At 39.9% G+C, this 27,149-nt stretch overlaps 1 protein-coding gene across 1 annotated transcript in view; it reads right to left on the bottom strand.

Annotated features, from left to right (window-relative positions):
- COL4A5 (collagen type IV alpha 5 chain) overlaps window positions 1–27,149 on the bottom strand; it is a 74,908-nt gene that overhangs the window by 10,806 nt on the left and 36,953 nt on the right. The window contains exons 14-42 of the mRNA XM_030449228.1: window positions 25,654–25,707; window positions 25,495–25,551; window positions 23,321–23,365; window positions 23,167–23,220; window positions 22,958–22,999; window positions 22,374–22,506; window positions 21,454–21,621; window positions 20,328–20,411; window positions 19,037–19,129; window positions 18,379–18,449; window positions 17,930–18,121; window positions 17,323–17,491; window positions 16,580–16,672; window positions 16,391–16,495; window positions 15,724–15,821; window positions 15,306–15,456; window positions 14,532–14,645; window positions 11,002–11,169; window positions 10,508–10,597; window positions 9,607–9,756; window positions 8,269–8,367; window positions 7,177–7,266; window positions 6,303–6,442; window positions 5,756–5,882; window positions 4,467–4,547; window positions 3,816–3,914; window positions 3,219–3,269; window positions 2,201–2,386; window positions 108–116 (exon numbers count right to left, since the gene is read on the bottom strand). Of these exons, the coding sequence (XP_030305088.1) occupies window positions 108–116; window positions 2,201–2,386; window positions 3,219–3,269; window positions 3,816–3,914; window positions 4,467–4,547; window positions 5,756–5,882; window positions 6,303–6,442; window positions 7,177–7,266; window positions 8,269–8,367; window positions 9,607–9,756; window positions 10,508–10,597; window positions 11,002–11,169; window positions 14,532–14,645; window positions 15,306–15,456; window positions 15,724–15,821; window positions 16,391–16,495; window positions 16,580–16,672; window positions 17,323–17,491; window positions 17,930–18,121; window positions 18,379–18,449; window positions 19,037–19,129; window positions 20,328–20,411; window positions 21,454–21,621; window positions 22,374–22,506; window positions 22,958–22,999; window positions 23,167–23,220; window positions 23,321–23,365; window positions 25,495–25,551; window positions 25,654–25,707 (3,013 nt within the window). The remainder of the gene's footprint in view (window positions 1–107; window positions 117–2,200; window positions 2,387–3,218; window positions 3,270–3,815; window positions 3,915–4,466; window positions 4,548–5,755; window positions 5,883–6,302; window positions 6,443–7,176; window positions 7,267–8,268; window positions 8,368–9,606; window positions 9,757–10,507; window positions 10,598–11,001; window positions 11,170–14,531; window positions 14,646–15,305; window positions 15,457–15,723; window positions 15,822–16,390; window positions 16,496–16,579; window positions 16,673–17,322; window positions 17,492–17,929; window positions 18,122–18,378; window positions 18,450–19,036; window positions 19,130–20,327; window positions 20,412–21,453; window positions 21,622–22,373; window positions 22,507–22,957; window positions 23,000–23,166; window positions 23,221–23,320; window positions 23,366–25,494; window positions 25,552–25,653; window positions 25,708–27,149) is intronic.

Raw genomic sequence — 27,149 nt, 5'->3', positions numbered from 1 at the left:
TAAAAGGTATGTCTGAAAAAAAGCTTGGCATATCTACATTTAGACACTACAGAAGTATATACACTCATTTTCATGCAAAGTTATTATTTTGGAGTTAAGGGGCTAACCTGAGGGACCTGGGAGTAGGGGGTCAGAGTTCACCAAGGTCATCATTAGGACAAGGGGAAAAACATCAAAATTGTTAGAAATATCAACAAGCTAACATATTCAACTAAACCTTTCTGTTTAGATTTAGCTCAATATTCCTATACATACAATATGCAAAACACCAAACTATTATTCTTCATATCAATGAAAACACATGTGGATTAACAGAAATGTTGTGTTGCCCTGGAAGTGGGCTTAATTTTAGAATCACTTAATAAATCCATCCCAAAGTCATCTATCATCATTTGTTTTAGGGGCAATTTCACTGGAGTTAGAGAGCTACCTCATGTTTGACTTCATCACTTTTACTAATCTTAGAATATACCCAGAAGTCCACAAACAGTATATGCATCCAGCTTCTGGTTTTATTTATGTCCCTAGAAGGGTGGTAATTTGACAGCCACACAGCTGCTTTTATGACTAACTGCCTTATGTTGAAATGTTACAAAATCAGTGTTCCAACAACAGGCTATGTTATCATTTGAAACAAAAGGCTGGAGTGCTGATTGTATCAGAACTGCAATAATAGTTTGGTTTATCCACATTAGTTCACACATAACTGAGCCAAAGAAATGCTTCACTTTATAGATTGCATGCAACAAAAATGGAAATATGAGAAAGAAAGAAAGAGAGAGAGAAAACATGGCTGAACACAACCTCACTGGTTTGTTGTTCTCCTGATAATGCCCATAAAACTGCACAAAATTATTCCACCATTCCTCCAAACAGCACCCCAGTTTAAGGTGTTATTAATCAAAACGAAACATGGTTCATAGTGACACATTTTTCAGTGCACAGTTAGGACAGATGTGTTCCTAGTCTACTCTGCACAAGAGAATCAAGTATTTCTCAATTACTGTTCTAGTGAAAATATTTTTATAAAATTCTAAAAATGTTTTTCAGTGGTTTTGCCTCCTCAGAAGCAAGCATGATAAAAAAGTGAATCTTCTTTACACTATCCAATATACACTATCCAAGTGTGTACTGCAAAACTAAACTCTCCCTTGATACCTAAATAGATGACAGTTCTTTGAACTGTAAACAGAACAATATGCAAGTGTGTCAGCTATTTTACAATAGTACTAACTCAAAACTAGCTTTCCCCAAACAGATCTTTCAATAACAGAAAGATCTGAGGTCAGACTTTAAGGGCAATAAATAAAAATACTACTTCTCCATTACTATGCAAATAAAAACCCCTGTAATCAACCAATAGCCTGGTTTGAAAGTAGGCTCCTTTAAGGAGAGTATCAAGCATATTAAATGAGGTGAGTCTTACTGGTGGCAAAGTACTTTTGGACTCAACACAAGAAGCTTGAGCCAGAGCTGTGCAGGCTCATTCAAGTTGGATTTTTCAAGAGCAGTATCTGAATGCAAACAAACTGTCTATGACACAAAATATAAATCAAATCCTGACACACACCAGGGAGTTGCTCAGCCATGCTAACTCGGGAGACAGTGGTTTTTCATTCCCAGAATGAGTTGGTGCAGGAATAAATGCAAAGGTGGGATGGAAAGGTGAACACGGCGTGATGGTGCACTGCATCCACAGGAGCCACACGAGAGGATGGAGCAATGACTCGTGTTAGGTGACAGGAGGGTGAGGAGGCAGCTTCCCAATTTGGTCATGCTGTGATGCGAGCGTGAATTTGAGTGTCATGGCTCAAAGGGATGGGGTGTGTTACTTTTGGTTTTCTGTGCATGATGAGGTTTGCTGATCAGGTGACAATGCTGCAAAGGTATCAGATGCTCAGGAGTCGGTGTTGTGCTTGCTGGGTGATTACTGTGACAGCATGCGGAGGGCCTCCCGTCCAGTAATGCATGAGAGTTTTGCTGCCAGGTATCAGAAATTAATAGAAACTGAGGCTGTTTTATTTTTAGATCCTGTTATTTTTAGCAACACAATCCTCAGGTTGCCCACAAACAATAAGGCTTTTGCCACAGGGCTTGAATTTATCCGTCCAAATAAACTGAGAGTGTTTAAAAGCTGATAACCTACCAGCAAAATAGGAAAGTACTGGCAGATGTTGATAGGTAGGGATCATGCTCTTACCTGGCCTTCCTGGAACACCTGGTGGGCCAGGGCTACCTTTAGGACCTTCCAGAGGTGGCCCTGGTAATCCCGGTGGACCTGGTGGACCCTGTAGACCAGGGAAGCCCTGAAAACCTGGTTCTCCCTTCAGACCTGGAAGTCCAGGGGGTCCTGGTGGGCCAGGTAACCCCAGTTCTCCTTTTTGCCCTGTAAAACCAAACAGCCAAGTTTACAGGTAGTTACAAACTGATAGACAAAACAGTCCAAATATCACCTTGCAGAGACACTTCTCTCTCCTGCAGAAGGTGCAAGTCTGGCCACAACTCACCCCATTTGTGCATTTGTCTAACAATCCAAAAGGAGTTAGGGCTAATAATTCTTACAGGTGAAAGTGCTAGAGCTTCTGACATATCAGAAGGTCTTACTAAGTCTCACTATACTGCTCAGTGATGCTTTAATTCATAAAGACCCTCTGAGTTTGTAAGCCTACAAGCAGTGCTTTCTGTGAAAAAATCTGTCAATATTAAGACTTAATCATCATTTTGAGACTCCACTGAAAATTAAGACATCCTTGTAAAATTTTCAAAGAAAACTGTTGAATTTAGGAGCTTTAATATTATCAGAAAGTAACAGAAGGTTGTGAGGCTGCTTTGGAAAATATAGCAAGCAGCTACTTTTTCAAAGCAGCTTCATCTGTCATCTGTTGTATGAATGCTTTATATATTGAGACAAATCAGCAAAATTCCACACAGTGCATAGATTATTATATATTCTGTGTGTATTTATTCTGTCTGCATAATTGCTAATTTACAAAATTCACTAGTTAGTAATGAGTATCTTTATTATGTGGTTAACTGAAAACATAAATATGTTACGTTGTTGCTATGATATTCATTTGTTGCAGAACATACAAAATGGGTTTTTTTGGTTTTTTTGTGGGGGTTGGGTTTTTTTGTTTGTTTTTTTGTGTTGTTGTTGTTTTGGTGTGTAGATATCTTTGGCATTTAACCTTTTTAACAAAGAAAACCAGAAATTTTACCTGACAATCCTGGGAGTCCTGGAGGTCCTGGACGCCCAAAACCTGGTAGCCCTAAAAAGAAAATGACTCATTTAATAAGGAACATTCAGCTTTCAGGTCCCCAGGAATAGGAATATGAGACTGAGAATGATGAAAGTGCAGTTTGTCTAAATTCCTGATTCCTTGAGATTCAGTATTCTCATTTACTCACCAGTCTGCACCAAAGCTAGAGGTTTGGTACAAAGCACATCTGTAAGGTTCATTCACAAGATGGTCTTTCAGATTTTGGGAATGAATTTGCATTTTCAGTTGGGGTTCTATTTTTAAGGCAGTATTACACTTTTTATCCATTCTGTGAGTTGAAGCAATAGAGCTCCCATGGAATTGAGGAAGAGGAGTTGGTGTTGAAGTCAGGTAATAAAAATCTAAGAGCTGATTGAATTATTGTCCTGTGCTTCACTGGCATCTTGACAGCACCCTTTGTGAACCATTCAGCAGCTGGGAACCACAGGAGCAGCTTTGCAGGTGGTTGGGCATTTATTGGGAAAACAGAATAGAGACAGCAGGAGATCACAACACAGAGTGAAGAGGAGAAAACCAAGAGGAAGGATCCCTAACCTGGTTCACCCTTCTGACCAGCTGGTCCAGGGATTCCATCTCGACCAGGCTGTCCCTTCTCCCCTGAGGGACCAGGAGGGCCAGGACGACCAATATCACCTAAAAGGGGGATAGGATACATTAGCATGGGAGTGCCTAACCTGCAATAAGAAAAGCAACCTACCCCCTTTTTCTCTGGATCTGAAGGTGTGAAAACTTAATAACAAATTCACAAGGGTGTAATCCTAAACCTTTCTCTGTCCTTCCTGTCTCTCTCCCCCCTGACATTTTAGTAAAGGTTTTTAGGCCTTCTAAGCAGTTAGTGCTTGCTAAAAATAATATAATGCTTCCCTTTAGGATAAATTAGAATTTTGCTCCTATAAAAACAGGTTAACACATTGGAGTACTTAAATAAATCTGGTAAATACTGAAACAGTTAACTTCTTGTTTCAATATTTAATGATAAGAGTATGACAGCAGACAAAAGTCATCAGAAGAAAGTTAAAATTTCTGTTTATTTTTAGTGAACTAAGTGTGTGCAGTGGTATTTCAGCATCCACATGCATATAGGTGCATTTTCTTGATCTTATAAGGATAAAAACATGGGAAGTGGCTTCATGTGTTATATTTTCTACAGAAGCAGCTGACCTTTGCTGCACTGTTCATGCTCACCTACTGGCCCAGGTGGTCCAGGTAGGCCAGGATTGCCTGGAGGCCCCTCAATACCTTTTGGTCCTGGAATTCCTGGTGTTCCTGTAAAATCCGGGCATTTCAATCAAATTAGGCAAAAAACTGTCTTTTCAGCAGATCTTGAAATGCTATAATCTGATATGCCTTGGGAAACAAATGAGCTAACTGCATCAAGATTCTGTATTTATGCTCATTTTGTAGATTTACAGCTGCTGAAGGAGATGAGTTCTAAAGCAGAGAACATACAGAAACACAGCATTCTAGGACAACTGTCCTGACTGCTACTCTCAAGACTTTTGTCTTCTTGGCTGCTGAGTGCCTGTGGCCAAGCACACAGGGAGTCTGGCTACCTGCTAGGAAGTTGCCATTTTAGAGACAGGAGTTTTTGTTTGACAACAAACTGAGAGCATTATGAACTGGCTAGTCCTTCCCCAACCCTCTTTTTCCCTTTCTGAGAAAAGGTGTTAGTGAAAATGGTCTTAATTAGAACATACACTGGATTCTCACCTCTAGAGCATGAACTGTGTGGAAGGGAGGAAAAACAGTCTAGTGCTGTATGTCTGTTTTGAACAGCATCTGAACCTGGATCAGGGGAGGGTCTCAATACACTGTTTTGACTCTTCACAGTCTTTCAGGCATGACATGAGGCAGAGGTTAAAAACTGTCAGGTTCATGGGCAGGTTTTGTTCTCTTCTAAGCTTCCTGCTGCCATGACTGCACTATTATAAACTCCCTCACTTTCTATATTAAAGCAGCTCAAGTGTGCTTGTAGAACAGCATAGCTCAAAATCTTGTTTCTTGAAATTGAGAACAAAAGAACTAGCATCTCTTTTTTAGAGTGCAAAACCTAATTTCATTATTTTGAAAAGAGATTTCCCTCTAGAACATATTCTAGACAACAGATGCTATTTTAAAAGCCCAGTTTTTCCCCCAACACTTTTTAATTGATTCATGGAGGAAAAATGTGTGGAGTTAAACACAGAGTTTTTGTGGGTCAGAAGAGGTGAGAGTTTGACTGCTGTGGGGAGAGCACTAACTCCCAGAAATGCTACATCCCCTCAGTGCAGATGAGTAATTTCAGAAGGCACTTAAAAGCAATGCATTCACATACTTACTCTTGCAGTGGCAATTCCAGCAGCACAAGGGTGAGAAGGAGCAGATTGCTAAAGACCTTGAAAAAGGCTGCAAGCCTCCAGCAATTGCTCCCTGTGTTTAGATGTGTATACCAATATATGCAAGAGGGAAAACAAAAAAATCCTGTTCAGAATTACCTGGGAATCCAGGAAGGCCTGGTTCTCCTTTTGCACCTGGACTGCCTGGAAATCCAGGCAAACCAGGATTTCCAGCTATCCCTTTACTGCCTGGACTACCTGGGTATCCAGGCAAACCAAGATCACCCTAGAAAACATTAAGCAGAAGTAAGAACCCAGTCCCTCTATTTTTTTTTTTTCCTAAGTTTAAATAACTACATCATTAGAGAGAGGATCAGTGCTATTAACTGTATAAATCTCTACCAGCTACCAAAATGTCAGTGGGTGTCACAACGCAGACTAAGTCACTAGCTGAACCCAACTTGAAAGGTCTGATAAAAAAAAACACCTTCTCCTTTAACCAAATTAATAGAAACATTTTCACCTTTAAAATTAGACATTTTTTCTCCCAACTGAAAAGACCAATCCAGTCAACCCTGCCTGTTATTAATATATACATATAGAGAGAGTTATATATAATATATATTAAGTTTTAGTTAAAAAACAAAATCAACACAGAATCTTATTTCCTCATGTAACTTTCTATTGAAGAATCTTGTAAATGTACCTTTGGTCCAGGGGGACCAGGAATACCAATGCTTGAAAGGCCAGGGTCACCTTTCTCCCCTTTCAGTCCAGGAAATCCTGCAGGCCCAGGCTGCCCTGGACGTCCTGCTATTCCTTGGCTGCCTTTAATTCCTGGGGGACCTGTCCAAAAGAGCAAATACAGCATTCATATATATAAATAAAACTTCTAGGGTGGTTTATAGAAATCACTCAAATTACAGCAACTGAACTAAAAAGGACTAACAAATTGGCTGGCTGGCTTTGAATACCTAATCTGCTTTTATTTATTTTTTTTTAATAAGTAAAACAATTACCTAAATCTTTCTCATGGCTTTTTTGCATGACTTTTCTAAACTTCCTTTTTTAATTCTTAATGTACACAACTCCAAATATCTCATTGTAAGTATCTAGGCACAATTTAGTCTTAGAAGCCTTGTAAACTGGCATTTTGTTTCAGGAATATTTAAAATAATGTAATTCACTTTCTCCTTCCCTTTTTGCTTGTGTCTGATGTCTGCCTTCTGAGAGGTGAGTTTACACAATCACCTTTTTTCTGAACTTCCACTGAGTGGAATCTGAGACACCAGAAGTGGATGAAAATTACAAACTCTAGATAATCCTTGCTTCTACATCCATAAGCACTTTAAACCAATAAATATTTAAATATTTTTGCTATTTGTATTTTCTGTTTTAATGAGTATTTTCAATTTCTCATGCATTATTCCAACAAACATGTATGTAGGGTTATATGTATTCCTCATCTGCATTGCCATTTGAATATATTATAGATACTGCACATGAGCAGATCCACCTTTGTACAATGTAACAGGAAAATATTGGCCAAAATAAACTTAAATACAAGCACAGAAACTGACCTGGAAGGCCCATCTCTCCCATGGCACCTTTCAACCCTGGAGGTCCTATTGGTCCTGGCTGCCCAGGAAGCCCCATGTCTCCCTTGATACCTAGGAAATTTGTGATTTTAGTTAATTAATGGCAATAATTGAATTCCTGATATTCATGCATTCTCATACGAATATTCCTAGCATCAAATTAGAAAGGCAATGGATTTGGAGTTAATTTAGGCCTCATACTGCCCCTACACACTTTTTCAAACCCATTTGTAGTGAGATATTAAACATCTTCAGCTTGTTCCAGTCCAAGGTTTGATTAGAGCAACTTCTTTGATTTGAAGATGAGCCTAATGGAATGGGTCAAATCTCAGTCCATGACTTAGTAACCATCCCAAATAATTTAGCAGTGGTGTGACTTGGTCTCTCATGAGTTGTTCTGCAGAATGAACACATTGCCCCTGTCTCATCTGCAATAGGTATTCCCTAGCTTCTGCTGCAGCATTAAACACAACTTGCAATGCTGAAATTAGTTTGAGTCCTGGATGTTTGAAAAACTCCCACAAGGCCAGCAAAACACTTGGAGCAAGACCTACATTAGACATAGCGAGCAAAGATTCAAGAGTTCAGAGAAGTTGTTATAGCTGTAAGGAAGCAGCAGTGCAAACCCCAATTTGTTTTCTTGATGCCTGCAACTCTTCAAATCAAAGATGTGACATCCAGACAGCCTCTGCCATGCATCCATTGGGCCATTTGCTAAGTGTGGGTATAATGACTAACAATAGAAGAAATAACCATATGAAAGAGAAAAGTCTTGTTGGCAGATCCTGCAGTCATGTTTCTTGCTCAAGCAGCACTTTTCCAGACATCTTAAAAGCTATCCTAATCTTCCATGGGATCATCTTAAAGCTGCTTTTAGGCCTGTTAGAAGGAAAGAGCCCAAACCATGGTGTTTGAATAATGATTTTAAATGTTCCAAAACTGTGCTGGAGCTTGAAGTGTGAATCTCTAGGATTTGCTTGGTTATACCTGGATTAACAACCCAATCCTATGTGATAGAAACACATGTAAATTTTTACACAACAAAACTGTCCATCTGAGGCCTTGGATACTTACCTGGCAATCCTGGCACACCTGGTGGGCCACTAAGTCCTGGTGGGCCTGGGTCACCTGGGAGACCTTGATAACCTTTCTGTCCTGATAAACCAGGAATACCTCAAAGAAAAAAAAAAGATACATTTTATTAATATTACTAATGCTGTATGATTTCTTTTACCTTAAGAAATCAGATGTAGATATATGTGAATAAAAATCCAAAAGAGATTTTTTTCTTCAGGAAGTTTAATTCCTTCTGGTTTAGAAAAGACAACTATCACAAAACAAAAAATACTGCTTCTAGAAATTTACATTCACTACAGAACAGGAACTATATAAGTAAGCAGAGGTAAAAGTAACTGTGACTAAATACACTTCATTCAGAAGAGACTGTCTTTTCAGATGAGCAGACTCCATGCTAATCTCTATATTCATCCAGATTATTATATAAATGTTTAATTACACTGCTACATCAGAGGCACTTTTGGGCTGATGTATTATAAAAAGTAATGCAGGTATTTAGCAGATTTTTACAAATTCTCTGTGGTTATTATCCCATACAATAATTTGTGCTGCCCTGCAGGCATAGATAAATCTGCCCTCTACAGCTCTTATCTAAGAGATGGGAAATAAAAGGAAGAAAAAAAAAAGTGTTTTAGCATCCTACCTGGGTGACTTAGAAATTAATAGATAAATTAGCACAATAATGGCTGGTCCAACAGTAGAGAAAGGCATTCTGGCTCTCTCAAGGGTAAAGTATTTTTACTCTTCTCAAAACTAAATTAGAGTTCAAAGGAGGCAACAGACCCTTGGAGAGGGGAGGCAGGGAAGCAAGTGAGAGATGAAACAGATTTGAGGCAACAGAGAAACCTTCCAGGCTGGCAGCTTCCCCATAGAAACCCACATAGAGATGGCATTTAGCACAGGGGAGGGTAAGTTACAGAGGTACCCAAAGGGAGAACCTGGAGGTGACACATGAGCAGATGACTTGTGCAATTCCATCCCAAGGGCCTGTGAGACAGCAGGAATTCTGCCAGCACAGCAGCCATGACATGTTTAGGAATAACACCTAGAAGACTGAATCCTAATCCTGCTGAAAGCACCTTAGAGCTATTACAGTATCACCATATTCCAAATAATAATAGCAGTCAATGAGCAAGGACATTGCAAACTAACTAGAGACAGTGATTTGTTAATAGAATAATTTAAAATAAAGCCTAAAATAAGAGAACCTTAAGCCACCTCCATAGTCTGGGGGCTTGTTTTTTTCCTATAAGAAAGAATGAAGTGTAATGGATTCAGCTGCATGCTACTGTTATCCGTAGGGGACAGATCATCTCCACATGTAAAGGTCTGTACCTGGAACACCTGGCTCTCCTTTTTCTCCTTTTGCTCCTAGCTGTTTTGGATCAACTTTTCCAGGTGGACCTGGCAGGCCTGCTTCACCTTTGATGCCTTTCTGTCCTACCAGTCCAGGAGGTCCTGGAGGACCAGGCAATCCATTATTACCTACAGTAAGTACAGACAACAAAAGGGAAAGAAAACATTATCTTTAGGGGAGGCAAATATATTTGTAAGCATAGAGAGTCCATGATTTCTTCATGAAATTGGAATACATTAAATAATCTGTCAGCTGAGTGGACTGAGCACTGTGTGTGTGCTGCAGTCTGACAGCTCTGGTCATCCCTGCCCAGAAGAACCAGCCTGCAGGACCCACATCCAGGGAGCTCCCAGAACCTCACCACATTCTGCCACTAGCACAGAAGAGTTGCAAGAGCCACATAGCAGAGATTTGGGTTCACAGCCTCCTTGTTCTGGGGAGATGTGTGGGTTTTCCTTCTACCAAACTTTCAAAACTCATCTCCAGCACGGCAGCTGGGAGAATTTAGGTAGAACAGTTCTTCTGTGATACCTATAAAGCTAATTCTGGATTACTCCATAAGGCAAAGCTACCAATTTCCTTCTTCCTGCTGCTTCAAGCAGACTGCACAACATACTTCAGAAATATTACCCTATTTCAATGCCATCAGTGTTTTAAAAATAGCTAACATTTCATTACATCAATTAAAAAAAGGAGTGACTGAATGCTATGGCTTAAAATTTCAAAGCAATTTTGGACATGAGCACTGTCAAAAGAGGATAATCCACACAGATTCCAGTAATGAAAATCTAGATGTTAGTATTCCAAAGCCTCTTTCCACACAGGAAAAGGACAATCCCATTGTGCATTCTTTCCAGGGGTGGATAAAGCAAACATTACCTTTCAAGCCAGGCAAGCCATTTCTTCCAGGAGTTCCTGGAGGCCCTGGAGGACCAGGAGCTCCCATGACACCCATCTCTCCTTTGGCACCTAAAGGTATTGAATCACATTTGTCAGTATGAACAAAAAAAATCAAACCCCATCAGTAACTAACATTTTCTCCCCTGTGTCCCTGTGGGATTTATTAACCACCATATAGAGCTGGTTTGAAGGGAATTACAGTCCCTCAGTTTTTGTATATATCTAAATCAGATAAAATATCCCTTGAAAACTGTGCCAAATTTTTCACAGTTAAGTCCTGAGAAGAAAATTTGCAGTGCACTGCTATTTTTGGTAGAAAGCATATTTATACCCCCAGTAAGTTGAATTCCCTGTTTTGAAAAATCAATACTTATTTGAAAGCAAACTTTAATTTATTGAAAGCTAAGAAGACACTTAGAAATACACTGCTTTTAGAATATTTTGAATCCAACTTTAAATGGATGCAAACTCACCTGGAAACCCAGGTATTCCATCCCGGCCAGGTGGTCCAGGTGAACCCTGAGGTCCTGGGAGACCTGGGGGTCCTGGATATCCTGGGGTTCCTCGGTCACCTGGAGGACCAGGGACATCAAAGCCTGGAGGACCTGGATCCCCTTTCTCTCCTGGAATGCCCTGCAACCCTAGACAATGTTGTTAAGAACAGTATTTTAGGAAGAAGTAATGCAAGGCTGAAATCTGTGTGTCTCTGGGGTAGTAGTGTATAAATAGCTAAGTTTTATCTGCAGTCCATTCCTAGCACTGATGGAAACCCTGCAGTTCTTCTAAAGTCATGCATTTTTTAAAAAATAGCTTTCAGGTGTTAAAAGGCCATATTCTTCTGAAGGAAAGCATTACTAAAAATTTACCAAGTTATAGGAAATGCAATTCCAAGAAATCTCAAAGGAAAAACTCTCTGAAAACAACCCTTTAAGTCTGATTAATAAAACCAAAAAGGCAATATTGATAAGACTGGTTTGTATTTTATCATTAAGTATTGTGATTCTTCCAAGTGTATCTCCATTAATATTCCATTTTACTACATTCTAAGATAACAGCAGAATATTCTGCATTACATTTTCTTGAATGAAAAATATGAATTGTCAAAATATATTAAAGATTTTTAAGGCACTGCTGAAGCAAGCAGACAGTTTTATTTCCCTCTGGGGCACTGTATTAGTGAAGATGCTCACCCTGGAGACATAGCTGAGAAAAAAGGATTGTTCTTAAATCTGATGTTAAGAAAAGGCTTTGGTAAAGAAACCACAGTACCTGGGGAACCTGAGGTTCAAAAGCCAACGAGTTAGAGCTCATCAGGAAGTTGAGACAGGTAGCAGTAAGGAGTTGTAATAATCATTAAGTTAGGAAACAAAATAAAGCACATACAGATTAGAACAAAGACCAAATCTACTCTGAAGTTACCAAACCCAGATCTCAGTACAAAGCATACAACACTAATGCAATAAAGAGAAACCAGATTGCAAGGAAACTTGCAGGTCTTTTTCAAAGTGCAGCCACCACTGTATCCAGAAACAAGGAACTCAGTGAAGTGTTTTCAAATATTGATTGTTTAAAAAAAAATATATATATTACTTTACCCCTCTCTCCTGATGTAGTATTCTTTTCACAACTGTGAAACAAGCTCTTTCTGAACTGATTCTTACACAAAGCTGTCATTACCAGATACTGGCTTGGCCTCTTATCAATTAGCTTCTTGTTGGTCTGCATCACATTCTGGTAAATCCCTTCAAACAGAGATTTTCAAAAGATGCTTCTGTGTAGCACAGAAAACCTCTGAATATTTTTTTCTCATTCTTCTAAGTTCTGTTATGCAAATTTACACTGTTACACCTACTGAGATTATGACAGCACCCTGCCAAAACCTCAGCTACAATTACAAGGCAGTCAGTATTACTCTAACTCTGTAATGGTGAGCCCCACTCTCGACTGCAGGAACAAGTTTAGGAGCTATGGTGTAGTTACTGCAAATTATTTGAAGAAATGGTGGTGCAGAAAAGGAAATTCTGAACAGGGAAATCTTTTCAAGAATTTTGCAAGTTGCCTGAAAAACAGAGCCCCAGAAACTGCACCCTAATGTTGCATAAAGAAACAGAATCAAAGCAGCCTAGTAAAACAAACAAGGGGTGGGAGATAGGATGCAAGACATTTGGCACAAACAGAGAAATAGCAATGCCAAGGGAAATGACAAGGACTTCTCAAGTGGGACCCTCAGCCATGCACTACATTTCAAAGCCCCCATGCTGTTAGTAACCACAATGATTAGTCAGTGCAGACATGAAGATAAAAAAAATAAGCATTTCAAACCCACCAAATCTAGTAATAATTGTGCAATTGTCAAAACTGGTATTTTGTAGAATGAATCAGTGATCATGTAAAATCACAATCTGGATAACACCAGAAGAGATGTTACAGGAAGATGAAAGAACATGCATTGGATGGAATGTTCAAACCCATAATAATACAGCCCTAATACTAATACAGCCCACCCTTCACCCCCATCTTGTCTTCTGCTTCAGCTGAGCCCCAGGTGCAACCATAGGTTCAGGATGGTGCAGAAAGCACAGTAAGGCAGGCAGAGGCCCCACCTGTTGGCTCAGGGAATTTCTGTGCACATCATCCTGACCCTTTCTGCCCCTAGCTCTCAATACTGGACACGTTCAAGGCTTGCTGGGACAGCAACTACCTTTCTTTCCCCATTGGGAAACTTGTAAAAAAATATATAGCACATATATACTTCACATGAATAGAACTCCAACTCCATGGGCCTACTTACTCAAGTACTTGTCTGTCTTAAAGTTAAGCCCTTTGCTGAGTCTCAGCTCATAGTTCATAAAAATCTGAATACAATCAACCATGCTGTGACCCGTGGTCTTACAGTTGGCTGTGAATTTTTCAGCATGCACTGTGACCAACACCACACTCAGAAACAAACACATTCAGGAAGTGTAGCTCACAAACATGCAGTGGAAATAATCATACAGGCATCGCAAGAACCAGATGGGTTTTAAAGTGTTTCAGCAGCAGGCTATGCTCAAGTCCACAAAGAACATTCTAGCTGTGGCATTTGCAACATCAGCAGTTGGTACACAGCAAGTCCATTGACTGAATGGAGGGGGAAATTATTTTTTCAAAACAAACGTGTATAACCTTTTTTACTGACAGGCTTTTGTTAAAACAGTATCACATCACTCCTTGAAAAACATTTTCTCCCCTACAAAATAATGAACCAACTGGTTTGGAATACTCATGTTTACTTCCTTTCCACACTGAGTTAAATTGTACTTCAGCTTCCATTCAGGGGAGTGGGAGAAAGTGCCTAGCCACTTCAGGGAGAACTGGAATTACTCTCTCGGTTTTGCAATCACCATGTAAGTAGAGGGAGGGCAAACAGCACTGTCTAAGGGATTCCATTTGTCTGTTGTTTTTTTCCCAAACCATATAGTAATGTAAAGAAATTTATTAAAAAATACCTCTCATCCAGTGAATTTGGAGTAGTTTGGTAAGCTAGAAAATTGCTTTGGAATTTAAGAAGCATCTTGCTATTTGAAAGCAATGTAATGACAGCACAGTACAGGCAGCTGGAGGCAGCTTTCCTCCTCTTCTGTATTCCCAGATCCTCTGCACTCATACTGTGCTCCCTTCTGTTTTGCCCTAGGAGTATTGTGATAAATCCCTTCACAGACATTTTGACACTGTGTGTGCACAACACTTTCTAGAATTTCTGCTGAGGCTCCAAGTCTTCTTCAAAGTGGGCTTTTACACCCTTGAGACCTGAGTTGTGCAAATAGCAGGGCTGAATGCAAATCCACCTCTGATTTCAGTGAAAAACAAAATGTACCAAGTTTTGCCAGCAAAACAGCCAAAATAACAGAGACAAACCCTTTATCTTTCCTTGCCTATCTGTTCACTGGACCTTCAGTATCCTGTGTACCTGCTTGGTTTAAGCCACAAATAACCTAAAGGTGCAACGCATGTGAGTTTTTACCTGGGGGTCCGACAGGACCTGGAGGTCCTGGAGATCCAGGTGGACCCTGACCACCAATGCCAGGGATTCCTGGTGGGCCTGGGAGTCCTGGTGGTCCACTTGGTCCAGGGTCACCTAAAAGAACACTTTTTTTAGTTAAATAGTGAACTCAGTTTAGAGACCCTTGCTTTCAGAAGCAGGGTGTCTGCACATGGTACTTGAAATCTCATTCTTGCATGCAAACAAATCTGCCTCTCACACAGGAAAAAACACACTTTAAAGGCCATTTCCGAAAGCCAGAGGTTTGTCTTCACTCTGAGTGGAATGCATGCAGCTTACATCTCTAGACTGGAGAGAAGGATGCCATTGCATCACAATTCACATCAAACTCAACAGATGCCTTCCAGCAAACCAGGCACTCTCTGCAGTTCAATACAATGACTAAGAGCAGGAATGTGTCAGTTGAGGGTTTGCTAACCCTCTGCATGATAAAGCACAATACATCTAAATGACAATTATTCTGATGAAGAAGTTTTAACTCCCCTTAAAATAATTTGTCTTTACAATATAGACTTCCTGATGCTGACCCACTGGATTGCCATTTACTCTCTTACTTGCTTGTCTTTTTTGAACACAAGTTTTCATTTACAGGGCTGTGCCTGATTTGGAAAAAATGGACCCTGAAGTAATTTCTCTAAGTCACCACTGCTTATGCTTAACTGCCATCTGACTCCCAACACATCCACAATTTTTTTAAGAATGATAGGGAACAGAAAAGGGGAGAGTTCTCCCTACCTTTGGGTCCTGGAGTTCCATCAAAACCTGCCTGTCCTGGGAGACCAGGGTTTCCTGGGAAGCCAGGATCACCTTTAGGTCCTTGAACTCCTTTTATGCCTGGTGGTCCTGGGGGTCCAGGTGGTCCTGGAACTCCAAACCCACGATCCCCCTGTAACAAATTAACACATTTTTTTAATACCAGGTGTTCTAAGTTTAGCCTCTCCTAAAAATGCTAAAATAGGAAAGAAAAAATGCCCATCACCTTAGAGTTCAATTTCTTTTCTCCTACTCTCACTAAAGCCTCAAAAGCAGAGAATGTGACTTCCCTCCCACCAAAAGCTGACAACAAGAGGTGAAACCCTCCCCATTTACTTCCCACTGATGCAGAAGCACCTTTAGGAAGGTGAAGTTTTATATTAAACAAGCAAACACAGACCTTCTGTCCTGGGAAACCAGGTGGTCCAGGAGGTCCATCTAGTCCAGGGCGACCTGGAGTTCCTGGAGCTCCAGGGGGGCCTGGGGTTCCTGGGAAACCTGCACATGGTATGGAGGTTAGGGCAGCAGAGGAGAGGACATCAGAGAGCATTACAACAACTCTTTTAGAAATGCTGAGGCCCCATGAAAAGTAGACTCTGCAAAAAGGGTCTACACTAGCTCAGGCATCCTTGAGAGGTACACGTTTGGCTGAGATAACTTTTGAGTATACAGCTTTTGCCACAGAGGAGGGTGCTCCCCATCCTGTGTGCTCAAACAAAAATTACAAACAGTTCACATCCTGAGGCAGCATTTGGAGATCATTTATTGATTCAAACTCAAACATTCATAATTTCCCAAGGTTTTACCCATTGACTTTTGTGTCTTTGGTTGACTGAAAAATGTAAGCTACCCTGAAAGAACAGTGTAGCAAAGAGAGATATAAGAGCTCAGCAGATTTTTTTCCTGATCCTTCCTAAACTATTATAAAGATGTAAAAATTCAAGACAGACATTTTTTTAAAGGAATCTAGGGACATAAATCAACTCACTAGGAGAAAACAAAGAGGCACAACCCACCATGTCCCCTCTTCCAGCCAGAACAACATAGTAACATGTCTGCAAACATACCTTTTGGGCCTGGTGGACCTGGAAGTCCAATGCCAGGAATACCTGGCTCTCCCTTTGCACCTGGGATGCCTGGTAAGCCACGCTGACCTGGCTGACCAGGGTCTCCTGTAAGAGAATCAACAGAGTTAGCAAGAATCAGTCAAAATAAAAAGCTATTGGAACTCCCTGGATATCTAGTTGCTGCTTTACCTGGAAGACCTGGGTCACCATTTCTTCCTGGAGGACCAGGGGGGCCAGGAACTCCTGGTTCTGTAATAGTCTGGCCAGGGTCACCTTTTGGACCTAAAACCAAAAGAGAAGAAAGACTTATCACTCAGTAGGACTTTATTTTCTTATTTTCTTAAAAGCAGAAAAAGATGCCAGCCACATCCCAAGCTTACAAAGGACTTAAACACCAGCAACACTTTATCCAACAGGCCCCATACAACACTTTATAGGCTTAGAAGCACAGTTTAATGTTAAAGAGTTTTCTTGAAATGTTACTTTTTTAGCTTCCTCCTAGGTATTATCACATGAATAGTATTTTCCACAGCTGACACCAGCACAACTTGATCAGGATCTGCGTAGTTGACAAGATAGTAACAAAAGCAAACTTGTTCAAAGCAACCTCTTGTTTTCAAAAACTGTTGTGGTTTCAGCGTTATTACACATATGCCAGACAGTAGTTACAATACATTTCCACTAAAGTCAGGCCAGAATAGAAGGGGAAGTCATGTGCCTACAGTAACACAGCATCAACTCTGCTCACTTTGTATTTTTTGATGTGATGATCTTTAATAAAAGAGCTTATAAATACTAGGTCTTACAACACCTTTGTACAACACCTTTGAGAGAAGTTTAAAAGTAGTATATTATTCTGAGAAGTACCTGGAGCAAATGGATAAAGCTTTATTTTACAGTTTTTCTTCAATAGCACATGGAGACCAACTCACCAGGAACTCCAGGAGGACCCGGACGGCCTGAAACACCTTGGATACCCTTTTCACCAGGTAATCCTTGTGGACCAAAACCAGGAGGTCCAGGAAGTCCTTTCTCCCCAGGGAGACCTGGTATTCCTGGATCACCTGGAATACCCATTTCTCCTTTGAATGCAACACTGCCCTGAAAAAACAAAGAGCAGGATGGGAAAGAGGAACATGTATTTACTAGCACAGGAGTGAAGGATTTCATTGCTTCTGTTTTGAAACTTTGACAGTTTCCATCTTTCAGCTCTCAAGGCCATTAGCTGTCTACATCTTACTAACATGGTAGACAGAAGGTCTAAACCTGGTTACTTAATTTTCTATGTAAATGAAATTTAGACAATGGTTTAAGGGACCATCTGACATCTCAGACATCAGAGAAGTCTCAGCTTACTTTTAGAGACACTGAAAGATTCAGGGAGTATCTCTGCAAGTCACTACACTGGCATCTCCTGAAGAGAATGACTGTGTCAGTCACACTCAGAAGAATGTGCATTTGCCCCTTATCTGCACCATGTCAAATGCATCCAGTACTTCCCAAAACTTCTGTCCAATGACAGCATAAAATGGAACTCACGGGTTCACCCTTAGGGCCAGGCAGACCTGGCAGTCCATCTCGTCCAGGAGTGCCATCTGTGCCAGGAAGACCTGGAGGTCCTGGGAAGCCAGGGTCTCCTTTGTCACCTTTCATTCTTGGAGAAGTCAGGACATCCCCTGGATCTCCTTTAGGACCAGGTCTCCCAGGGGCACCTGGGGACCCTGGGAATCCCTGAGAATGAAGAAAAAGCAAACAAACAAAAACAAACAAAAAACCAATCAAAACAAAAAACAAAAACCAAAAGTATTTTAGTTCTTTTTCACTCCCTCCCTCAGTTTGGCACAATAAAACAATCGTGCATTCAAGCTAGTTATGGACAAATATAAAAAATTAGGCAAGAATTTTGAGCTCTACTGTGCAGAGATCTACCAAATATGCAAGACAAATGAGACATTACTTTCCCACCAGAACATAACACCACCACTTACTGGTGGCCCTACAAGGCCAGTTAATCCAGGAAGCCCCTTTTCACCTTTTGGCCCAGGAAAACCAGGAGAACCTGAGCAGTGCAGAAAAAGATAAAAGAAAAGCATAAAACTGGAGAAGCTGTAAATACCAAGCATGGTGTTTGCATAAGACAATAGCTGAGTTGTTCTAAAACCAGGCAAGGTCTAGTCTGGTTCCTTTTTTTGAGAGCTGGGTTTTATTTGAGCACAACAAAATTTGCAACTCTAAGCTAAACCATCAGTATTAAAAAGGGTCACACTTTAAAAAAGCTCCAACTCCTCTATCATTTCAGGAATGGCACATGGTAGAAGTTAATTTCTCTCAGCCAAATCTATAGCAGACCATAAACCTTCAATAAACTACAGGCTTGCAAGTCTGTATTTGATCAGAGAGTTCTTTTGAAGGAGAGATTTTTCAAAAACTTAGTGGTTGTTTACATGCATCCAACCTGTTTCATCCTAACACCTTCCAACTGTGCAACACAGACCATGAACCAACCACATACTGGAGCTGAAAACTCTGCATCTGAATTGGTACACAATGAGCAGATACAGCATGAGAATTATATACACAGATACTCAGATACAAAAGTGACTTTACAAAAGACAGTAAGCAAAACACTGAAGAATACAGCATTACCTGGACTGCCTGGAGGCCCTGGTGGTCCTCTCTCCCCAGGAGGCCCAGTTATTCCAGTTCCTATGCAATTGAAGCATGTGTCTCCTCGATCACCTAAAAAGATTTGCATAGGAAAAGCATAACTGAGTATCAGATCTTAGACATTATTTGAAGAATTCAGCATAAAAGCAATTGTTTTCTTGTTACTCATCTGTAACACCACACCCAAAATGACAATACTGTGTAATTACAGTTGCTTAAATATTAGAAGGTTTCCCCCATGAAAATCAAACTGAAGTTTTTGGGTGCTTGGAGTCAGACAACCAACAACAGATATAATTAGAAATTATTTAGGATAGTGTAAAATAAATTAAAACAAAATAAAAATTACTTTTAATAATAAAAAATAAAACTGAAGACTTTTTTTCTCTTCTACCATAGATACTTTACACTTCAAACTACAATTCTAAAACACATATATCAAAATTTCAAACTTTATTAAACTCCAATAGTGCAACACAAATGCTGGGACTGTTTAATTGATTTGACAATAGGCTAAACTTAGTTAATAAGACCAAAAAACCCAAGAAAGAATGTTTTGAAGAAGCTTAGGAATTTCCTTCACATACAAACTTTTCTGACACTTGTCAGTATAACATTTAAGCATTTAATTTAGGTTAACTGATTTATCCTTACAATCTGCATGAGAAAAAAAGACTTCTGTTTGAAAGATGTACAAAATAAAGTGAGATGCCCAAAGTCATCTAGGATGTCCATGGTTGAGCTAGGAAAATATTCTCACTTACCCATATCAGCATCCTCATTGCAAGGTTGTCTTTTTGGAAACAAGGACACACATTAAATGTCTTTCTTTTGCTTACCAAACAATAAATCTCATTGTAGATTGACCAACTCAAATGAGGAATCTTGCATTTATAATTTCAATTGTGGATTCCATAAAAAAATATTAACTTTATTAATGAGGTCAGTGTGTAGTTTTTCACATAGAATTGCTAACTGCTGTTACAAAGCACTTAGTTTTTATCTAGCTGGGAGGTACTCATAAACCTGAAGCTCTATTTTACTTCAATCATGACCCATCTAGGCATTGGTTGTACCCTCAGTCATTTTGAGATTCCTGTGCACTAGATGAGGGACTCTACCACATCCAAACAAAACTGCCTCTGACTGGGAAAAGAGCTGCAGTCAGCCCTACTGGGAAGTGAAATTGCTAATCCTTGCTGAGTGCAGGCTTTACACTGTAAGAAGATTTAACAAAAAGAGAAAAAAGAAGAGAGCTACAACACTGCACCTTTTTGGCCTCGCTCCCCTGTAAAGCCTTGTTGTCCTGGAATTCCTGGAGGACCTGGCAGTCCTGGCTCACAGATACCTTCACCTAAGGAGAATCAGGAAAGGTTTAATAATTAGTTTGTGTTAGCAGCACCAAATACATGCATTCAGAACTAAAATACAGTTCCTGGTATTTGTGTGGACATTCTTATACACTCACACATTCACAGACCCAACATTTTGACAATTCAAAGGACTGCTAACAAAACCCCTCCAATGTAACACACTCTCAAAAGAAAACAATCAGTGATGTTGTACAGCAATCATCAGTTCTCCTCCACCTCTTCAGCTATCTCCCACAGCCCTGCATGCTCCCATCCCTACACTACATTCCTCTGTACAGCTTCATATTGCAAAAGCATGCGTTTGACCTCTCATCAGTGAGGGCAGTCATGATGCCAATGCCAGCTACACACTAAATTCCTCCTTGAACCATGTCAGCCCCTCTACACTGCACGTTCCAGTTCCCTACTTCCCTTATATCAAAAAGGAGCTAACAGCCTTCATCCAGAGTGTCCACACCCATGCTAATTTTGTGTTGTCTATACACTCGAGTATTTGTCAAGCAAAACTGGAATTCTGTGAAAAATTACTCCTTTGACTCTCCTGGTATCATCATTAGTTAGATTAAAAGGTATGCAATATATACTGGGAAAATACCTCATTTTCTATGTGTAGGCTGAATCTACTTCACCCTGGGGGACTGTCATTATTGTATGAATTAGCACAAAGGTCCCTCAAGTGTGACAAGATCTCCTCTCCTCTGGTTTAACTGAATCTCAGTAGGACTAACTTGAGGTAGGAGGAGGCATGATAAAGCCAGACTGCAACTCACATCATTGAATTCCCAAATTCTATAATTATACTTCAGGTTAGAGTTCTCTTACAAATATCTTAACTTGCAATGAGAGAGACTTGGAGAATGCATACAAATAGCTTGGAACCTCATGGGCTTCAGCTGCCAATAAACTATATCTTTGGAGGTTGAATTTAAAGAGAAGGGAAAAAAAAAAAGAATGAAAAAAAAAAGATTGAATGTCAAAGGTTTTCAGTCTCTTCCACTTGCTGTCTATGTGGCCATCACTTACCAGGAGATGGTGCAGGTGGCCCTGGTGGCCCTGGTGGTCCTGGAGGTCCTCGTGGTCCATCAGGTCCTGGCTTCCCAGGAATAGAAACACCAGGTAAACCTGGATCTCCCTTCTGTCCTCTCTCACCAGGTAAGCCAGGTGGGCCAGGAGGTCCAACAGTAGTGATCCCTAAGACCAGAAGGATTTAGTTTCTTGACAGTTCAAAGATCTAAACAGCTTTTTTTTTTTTTGCAAAGATGACAAAGAATCCAATAAATAGCATGCTAGAGATAAGATTGTGTCCATAACATTTATTTTATGGAATCAAACTGCAGGATGATGTGCAGTGTCTGACATGCACATTTTGCACTTGCAGAGATTTTTGACCTAACACTCAACAACTAAGTTTATGAAGGAAAAAAAACAAAACAGGACTAATGAAAGTAAACACTCGACAGAAAAAAGAACATTTACAAGCTGCCACATTAGAATAAACATTCTCTGTGCATGTCTAAGGCAAATATAGGTGTCACCACTCAATCCCATTGTAGATTTAGGTCATGTCCTCTTTTAGTAGTGGCCAATGTAGTGCAAAGTTTGATGGCCAGGTACTAGAACTCTGGTTATGCACTTTCACTGTGTAATGCCTGTTATGGATAAGTGATTTGAGAAAAACTACCCCTAAGGCTGTAAAGGTAGTGTCTGTTTGCCAGCCTTGATGACCAGCATCCTCTGTCACCACAGCAGGGGCAATGAATATTCAGAATTCCTCACATTATCCCCATAAGCTAAGGACCACCCTTCAAGCTCATAAGCAGTTCTATATAGTTGTGTCTTCACACTCTGCTCAGTTCACCTGTCAAAAGGCAGGTGAAAAAGACTGCAAAGCTAATTATCTATTCAGGCTTCTGAGCATACAGCTTTAATGTTTACACTCCTACCTGGAGAACCAGGCAAGCCAGGTGGGCCTGGCCTACCAGAGAATCCACGCTCCCCTTTGGTTCCTGGAAGTCCTGGCAATCCTTTGCTACCTTTTGGTCCTACAGTTGCATCAATGCCTGGTCTTGAAATGACCTGTAAATGTTTCATGTTCATGTGAAACAACTTGCCAAGAAAAACGTCACTGGAACAGTAGAGATGTGAGGAAGAAAAGCTCCACAAACTTCAAGTGCTATAGCAATGATAGGATGCTTCTCCCACTCCACTGAATTACCAGGTAAAATTCCAGCAAAGAGCACTCCCCAAGGAGGAAGCACTTCTACTGACAAGGCAACATGGTTAGAACAGGCTTCAGTGAAGCTGACTCAGTTTCTGCTGGTTATAGTCCAGCCTGGTGTTTGTAACCTAGCAAATTACCTAAAGCACAGAATCTATCTTGAAAGAAGTAAGCAATAATTTCTATTAGGGAATATATGAAAACCTTACTGCTTCTGCTATTGTTCCCTGAGATGTAACTCAGTCACCCAAGAACTATAATGAGACAACACTGCCAACAAAATTGATAAAGAAAGAATCAGCAACTTACAATTCCAGGGGGACCAGGGGGACCAGCATCACCTTTTTCACCCTACCAATGAAATAAAGAACATTTTTATTCTGAGTACTGTAAGTACACAAAGAAGTTATTGCAAATACTCCTCAACACTGTAACAGCACAGGCAATGCAATTACTACCCAGCCAGAAGTAAACTCTGTGATGGCAATATAGCAAAAGTGACAAGAAACCTGGCATACCTTTTCACCCTCTCTTCCTGGAGCACCATTTATTCCAGGCTCACCAGGTAAACCCTTCATGAAAAGAGAAAGATAATCACACTCAGTTCTTCTCCATATCAGAAGAAAAGCTTAGAAGGAAGCAGCTTAGATTTGAAATGTACAAGTTACTCACATCCCTACCAGGCTGACCAGGTTCTCCATCTTTGCCAGGTTTTCCCTTCAAAGACATAAAGATGCATTGAAATAAAATGCCCCAGTAGTGAAGAATTCTTATGGAAATAGTTACGTATTTCCCATATTTCAATAAACCAAACTTTCTCTATAAAGCAGTCCCTGTGGCAAGTATGTCAAAGACATCAACCGAGTGTAATCAATGGAGTTATCTAAACTAAGGTTTTCATTTTGAAAACCAGAGCACAACAACATGACAAGTCTCAAGGAAATATGTGAATACAGAACAAAATAATCTCCCATTAATTATTGCTGATTTTAGCTCCCTTTACTTTGTACATGAGAGAAGTCCTCTATTTGGAAAACACATCTTAACTCCCTAAACACTAGAACCTTATGTTTAATTATGAAATTAATACAATGTGACTGGTAAAAAGACATCCAAACTTCTTCTGTGCTTGAATTTGAACTGAATACTGAATACTCCTTTAAACTGAATACAATTTTCTGAAGAATAGTATCAGCAAAAATATCAAGTGCATTTCTGCTCAGAGAAGTGACTTGCAAAAAGGTATCATCGTGTTGAACAGATTTCTCATTGCTGAGATAAAAGTAGCACAAGCTCCACTTCATTCCAGGGCACTCACTGGGCAAGACAAACACAACTCTCTCATTGGCATTACAGAAGCAGTATGTATAGGGATACGTGCTGGAACAGAACTGGAATTAAGTTTTACAGTAGTGCCAAGATCACCTTTCAGGGCTGACAGATGTAGTGTATAAGAGTATAATGTGATTTGTGAAATCTTTATTACTAATGATGAGTTTGGATTCTCCAAAATGAGGTCTGAAGATTTCCTGTGAATTTGCAGAACAACCTGTTTGATTACACACACTGATATTTTAATGAGTATATCTGGAATGGGTTTGAGCCACACAGAATCACACAGAGTAAAAAAAAAAGCAGCTTTAGAGTAACTGGATAGCAAACCTGCACTTTAAGTATGTCCATGCCCAAATTCAGATTAATAAGTAATAAAAAAAAAATGTTGGTAAAGAAGCTTTTGGAAAAGGTATCTGCCACATCCCCTCAGGATTTTTATACTTCCAGATCTTTGCCAATTAATGTGGTTCCAATTTACTGTTGCAAAGAGAAGCAACTTAAAAAACACAGTTCAAAAAACCACTCAGAATATAATGAGAATTTTGGCTTTGTAAATCTGCCTCACTTCTTACATTTCTTAAAGAAGGCAAATCAAAGCCCTCTTATAAATCTCAGCAACTAAGAAGGATTTTATCTAGAACACCAGACATGGAATACCTATTACCAATGTGTTTCTAAACAGTGCTTATATATTGTCCAGTTAACCTGGGCCAGAATTGTGTGTTGGTTTTCAAAGGGCTCCATGATGTTCATGAAACTATAGGTTCAGTAGCTGTGAATAGGAAAATACAGAAAGGTCTGAGCTGGTTGCAGGTTATCTTTTCTTTGCTGGTCTAGCCCATGTAATTTTCATCCTACTTCTTAGCATTTCTGTGATCTTCCACAGCTTTTCTGAGCTGTTATATCCAGGAGAGCTTTGAGTCTATACAGGAACAGAGACTTGTGCTCCCTTCAGATGCAGCTACCCTGTCTCTCTCCCCAGACAGCACATAAACTGAAGCCTCTTGGGCAGAGACAAACAGATTTTTGGTCTTATGCAGCATTCAGAAGCCTGGTTTTGTGAGTCACCTGACAAGTAAACCCACTGAAAATGAGCTTAAAGAGACCAGCCTAAATAAATACCCATCTCACGCTGCCTGCCAGCCAAGTGCATAAGAAGCTGAATGAAGACCCTCTCTAAAAGGAAACAGAAAACTGATACTTTGGTCAAGCAGTCCAACTTTGAAGGTAACAGATAACATCATTAAAATAATAACATCAGTCAAATTAGTTTCTCCTGCCTCCAAAACAGAGATCTCCCTGTAGATAACTCTGTCAGAAAGCACTGAGAGATCTGTAGCTAGAAGCACTTTCAAGAACTACCTGTGTCATCTACTAGTTTGCCAGGTTGTGGAAAACAAAAAGAAGTCTCTTACCCAGAGGCTGATGGCCCCACCTGAATTCAATTTTGCTTAATTCTCAAAGATAATACTGATTGGAAAGAGAAATGTTTGGTTAAACAGACTACTTACTCTTTTGCCTGGTTCTCCTTGCTCACCTTTTTCACCTTTTACGCCACCCGGAAGACCCTGGACACACAAAGTTCATCTTAAACTGAGCCCACAAGCCAGAGCAGAATGAATTTACAGTTCTGATACAGATGCAACAAGAACTAGAAGAGGATTACTCACAGGAGGGCCTTGTGGCCCAGGAAGTCCTGGTGGGCCTGGATCACCTGGAATACCCTGTCAAGTATGGGCAAAGAAAAAGAGGATTAAAGCCTCTATCACTCCCTCATAGCTCAGTTGATTTAAAAATAAAAAAGAATTTTTTTTCCCTGCCATTTAGATTTCCAAGCACCATGAACAATAAAGGATCATATTTATTCTTTTTTTGCATGGAACTTCAAGTACATCTATAAATTTTATTAACTGCTCATCCTGTTTATTTAGATGATTCACTCCACTAAGACACAACTGCCTCCTGTGTGCACTGCAGCAACTGGTTTGGTGGTCTGCAGCTGCTATATAATAATAAAATAATAAAACAGGAAGAAAGAAGAAGAAATAATAAAAAGGAAGAAAAAAGAAGTAAGAAAAAAAAGAACAAATCCTGCTGAAATTACAGGAGCAACAGTCATTTGTTTGCTGGTAATTGCTGAAGTTGTGAGGCCATCAGGAAAAGTGTCACAGGATCACTGTATAAAAAAGTTAAGGTTTCTCTTTTGTCTTGTTACACCTCTGTAAAAGTTCTAAAATGTCTTCACCTTAAGAAATGTTACAGGCTACTGAATCCACAACAAGTTTCTGTACAGTTTGTTATTTTCTTGGAGGCCTGCCAGACTTTTAGGAGCCCATTTTATGTTTTAGTGGTACCCAATGTTCTTCTGAAAGGAAGGGTAACAAATGGTCTGGATCAAGGTGAAGGGAAGGTATTTGAGAACACCACAGAAACTTCAATAAAAACATGAAATCCAGGCACTCATGATCCTGCTGGTGCTGCTCAGATTGTTTATGGCTGGCACCAGAGTTGAATGGTACTGTGAAATGTTCCCCACTGAAGAAGAAAGGAAAAAATATAAAAACTTTTAAAAAGGCAACTCTCCCAATAACCTTTTGGCATTTATAGGTGGGGAAGGATCCCTAAAAATCAAACTAACAGTTGGAGCTTACTCTCATAGTCTGGGCTGATATTTACTTTTTAGAGGCCAGAAACAGGGAAAGCACTTTATTCAAGCCACAAGGAAGAAAGATCTTGGGGCATTACTGATGACCAAAAAAAGGAAGAAAAGGGAGAAATTAAATTAAAATTTTTTAAAGACTTCTTCACAGTGGATGACATAGCTGATTAATTAATGGGAACCTGAATCCTCAGCTTTGAAAATCCCAAGTCTGGGTGTTCCAAGAAATGAGAATATTTTAACTACTTTTACTGCTGCCATGAACTTCCTTTAAGAGAGTTTCTTAAGAATAGTTATTTTACTAAGGGAAGTAACTGATCTAATGTTACTGGCATAGCCTCTATTGAAGGAAAAGTACTCAGGGCTGAAATAGTCAGTACTTTGAGAAAGATAACAGAACCTCTGCAAGAGGCAGGATGTGAGTAGATGTGAGCCAAACCAATGGAGGCTGCAGCTTTACCACATGTTCATTACATTTTCTCAGCCATGGATAGAGTTTCCCACTCA

The sequence above is a fragment of the Calypte anna genome, chromosome 4 (genome assembly GCF_003957555.1).
Source record: "Calypte anna isolate BGI_N300 chromosome 4, bCalAnn1_v1.p, whole genome shotgun sequence".
NCBI lineage: Eukaryota > Metazoa > Chordata > Aves > Apodiformes > Trochilidae > Calypte > Calypte anna.
The sequence above is the reverse complement of the archived record's forward strand: the minus strand, read 5'-3'. Positions and strand labels throughout refer to the sequence as shown.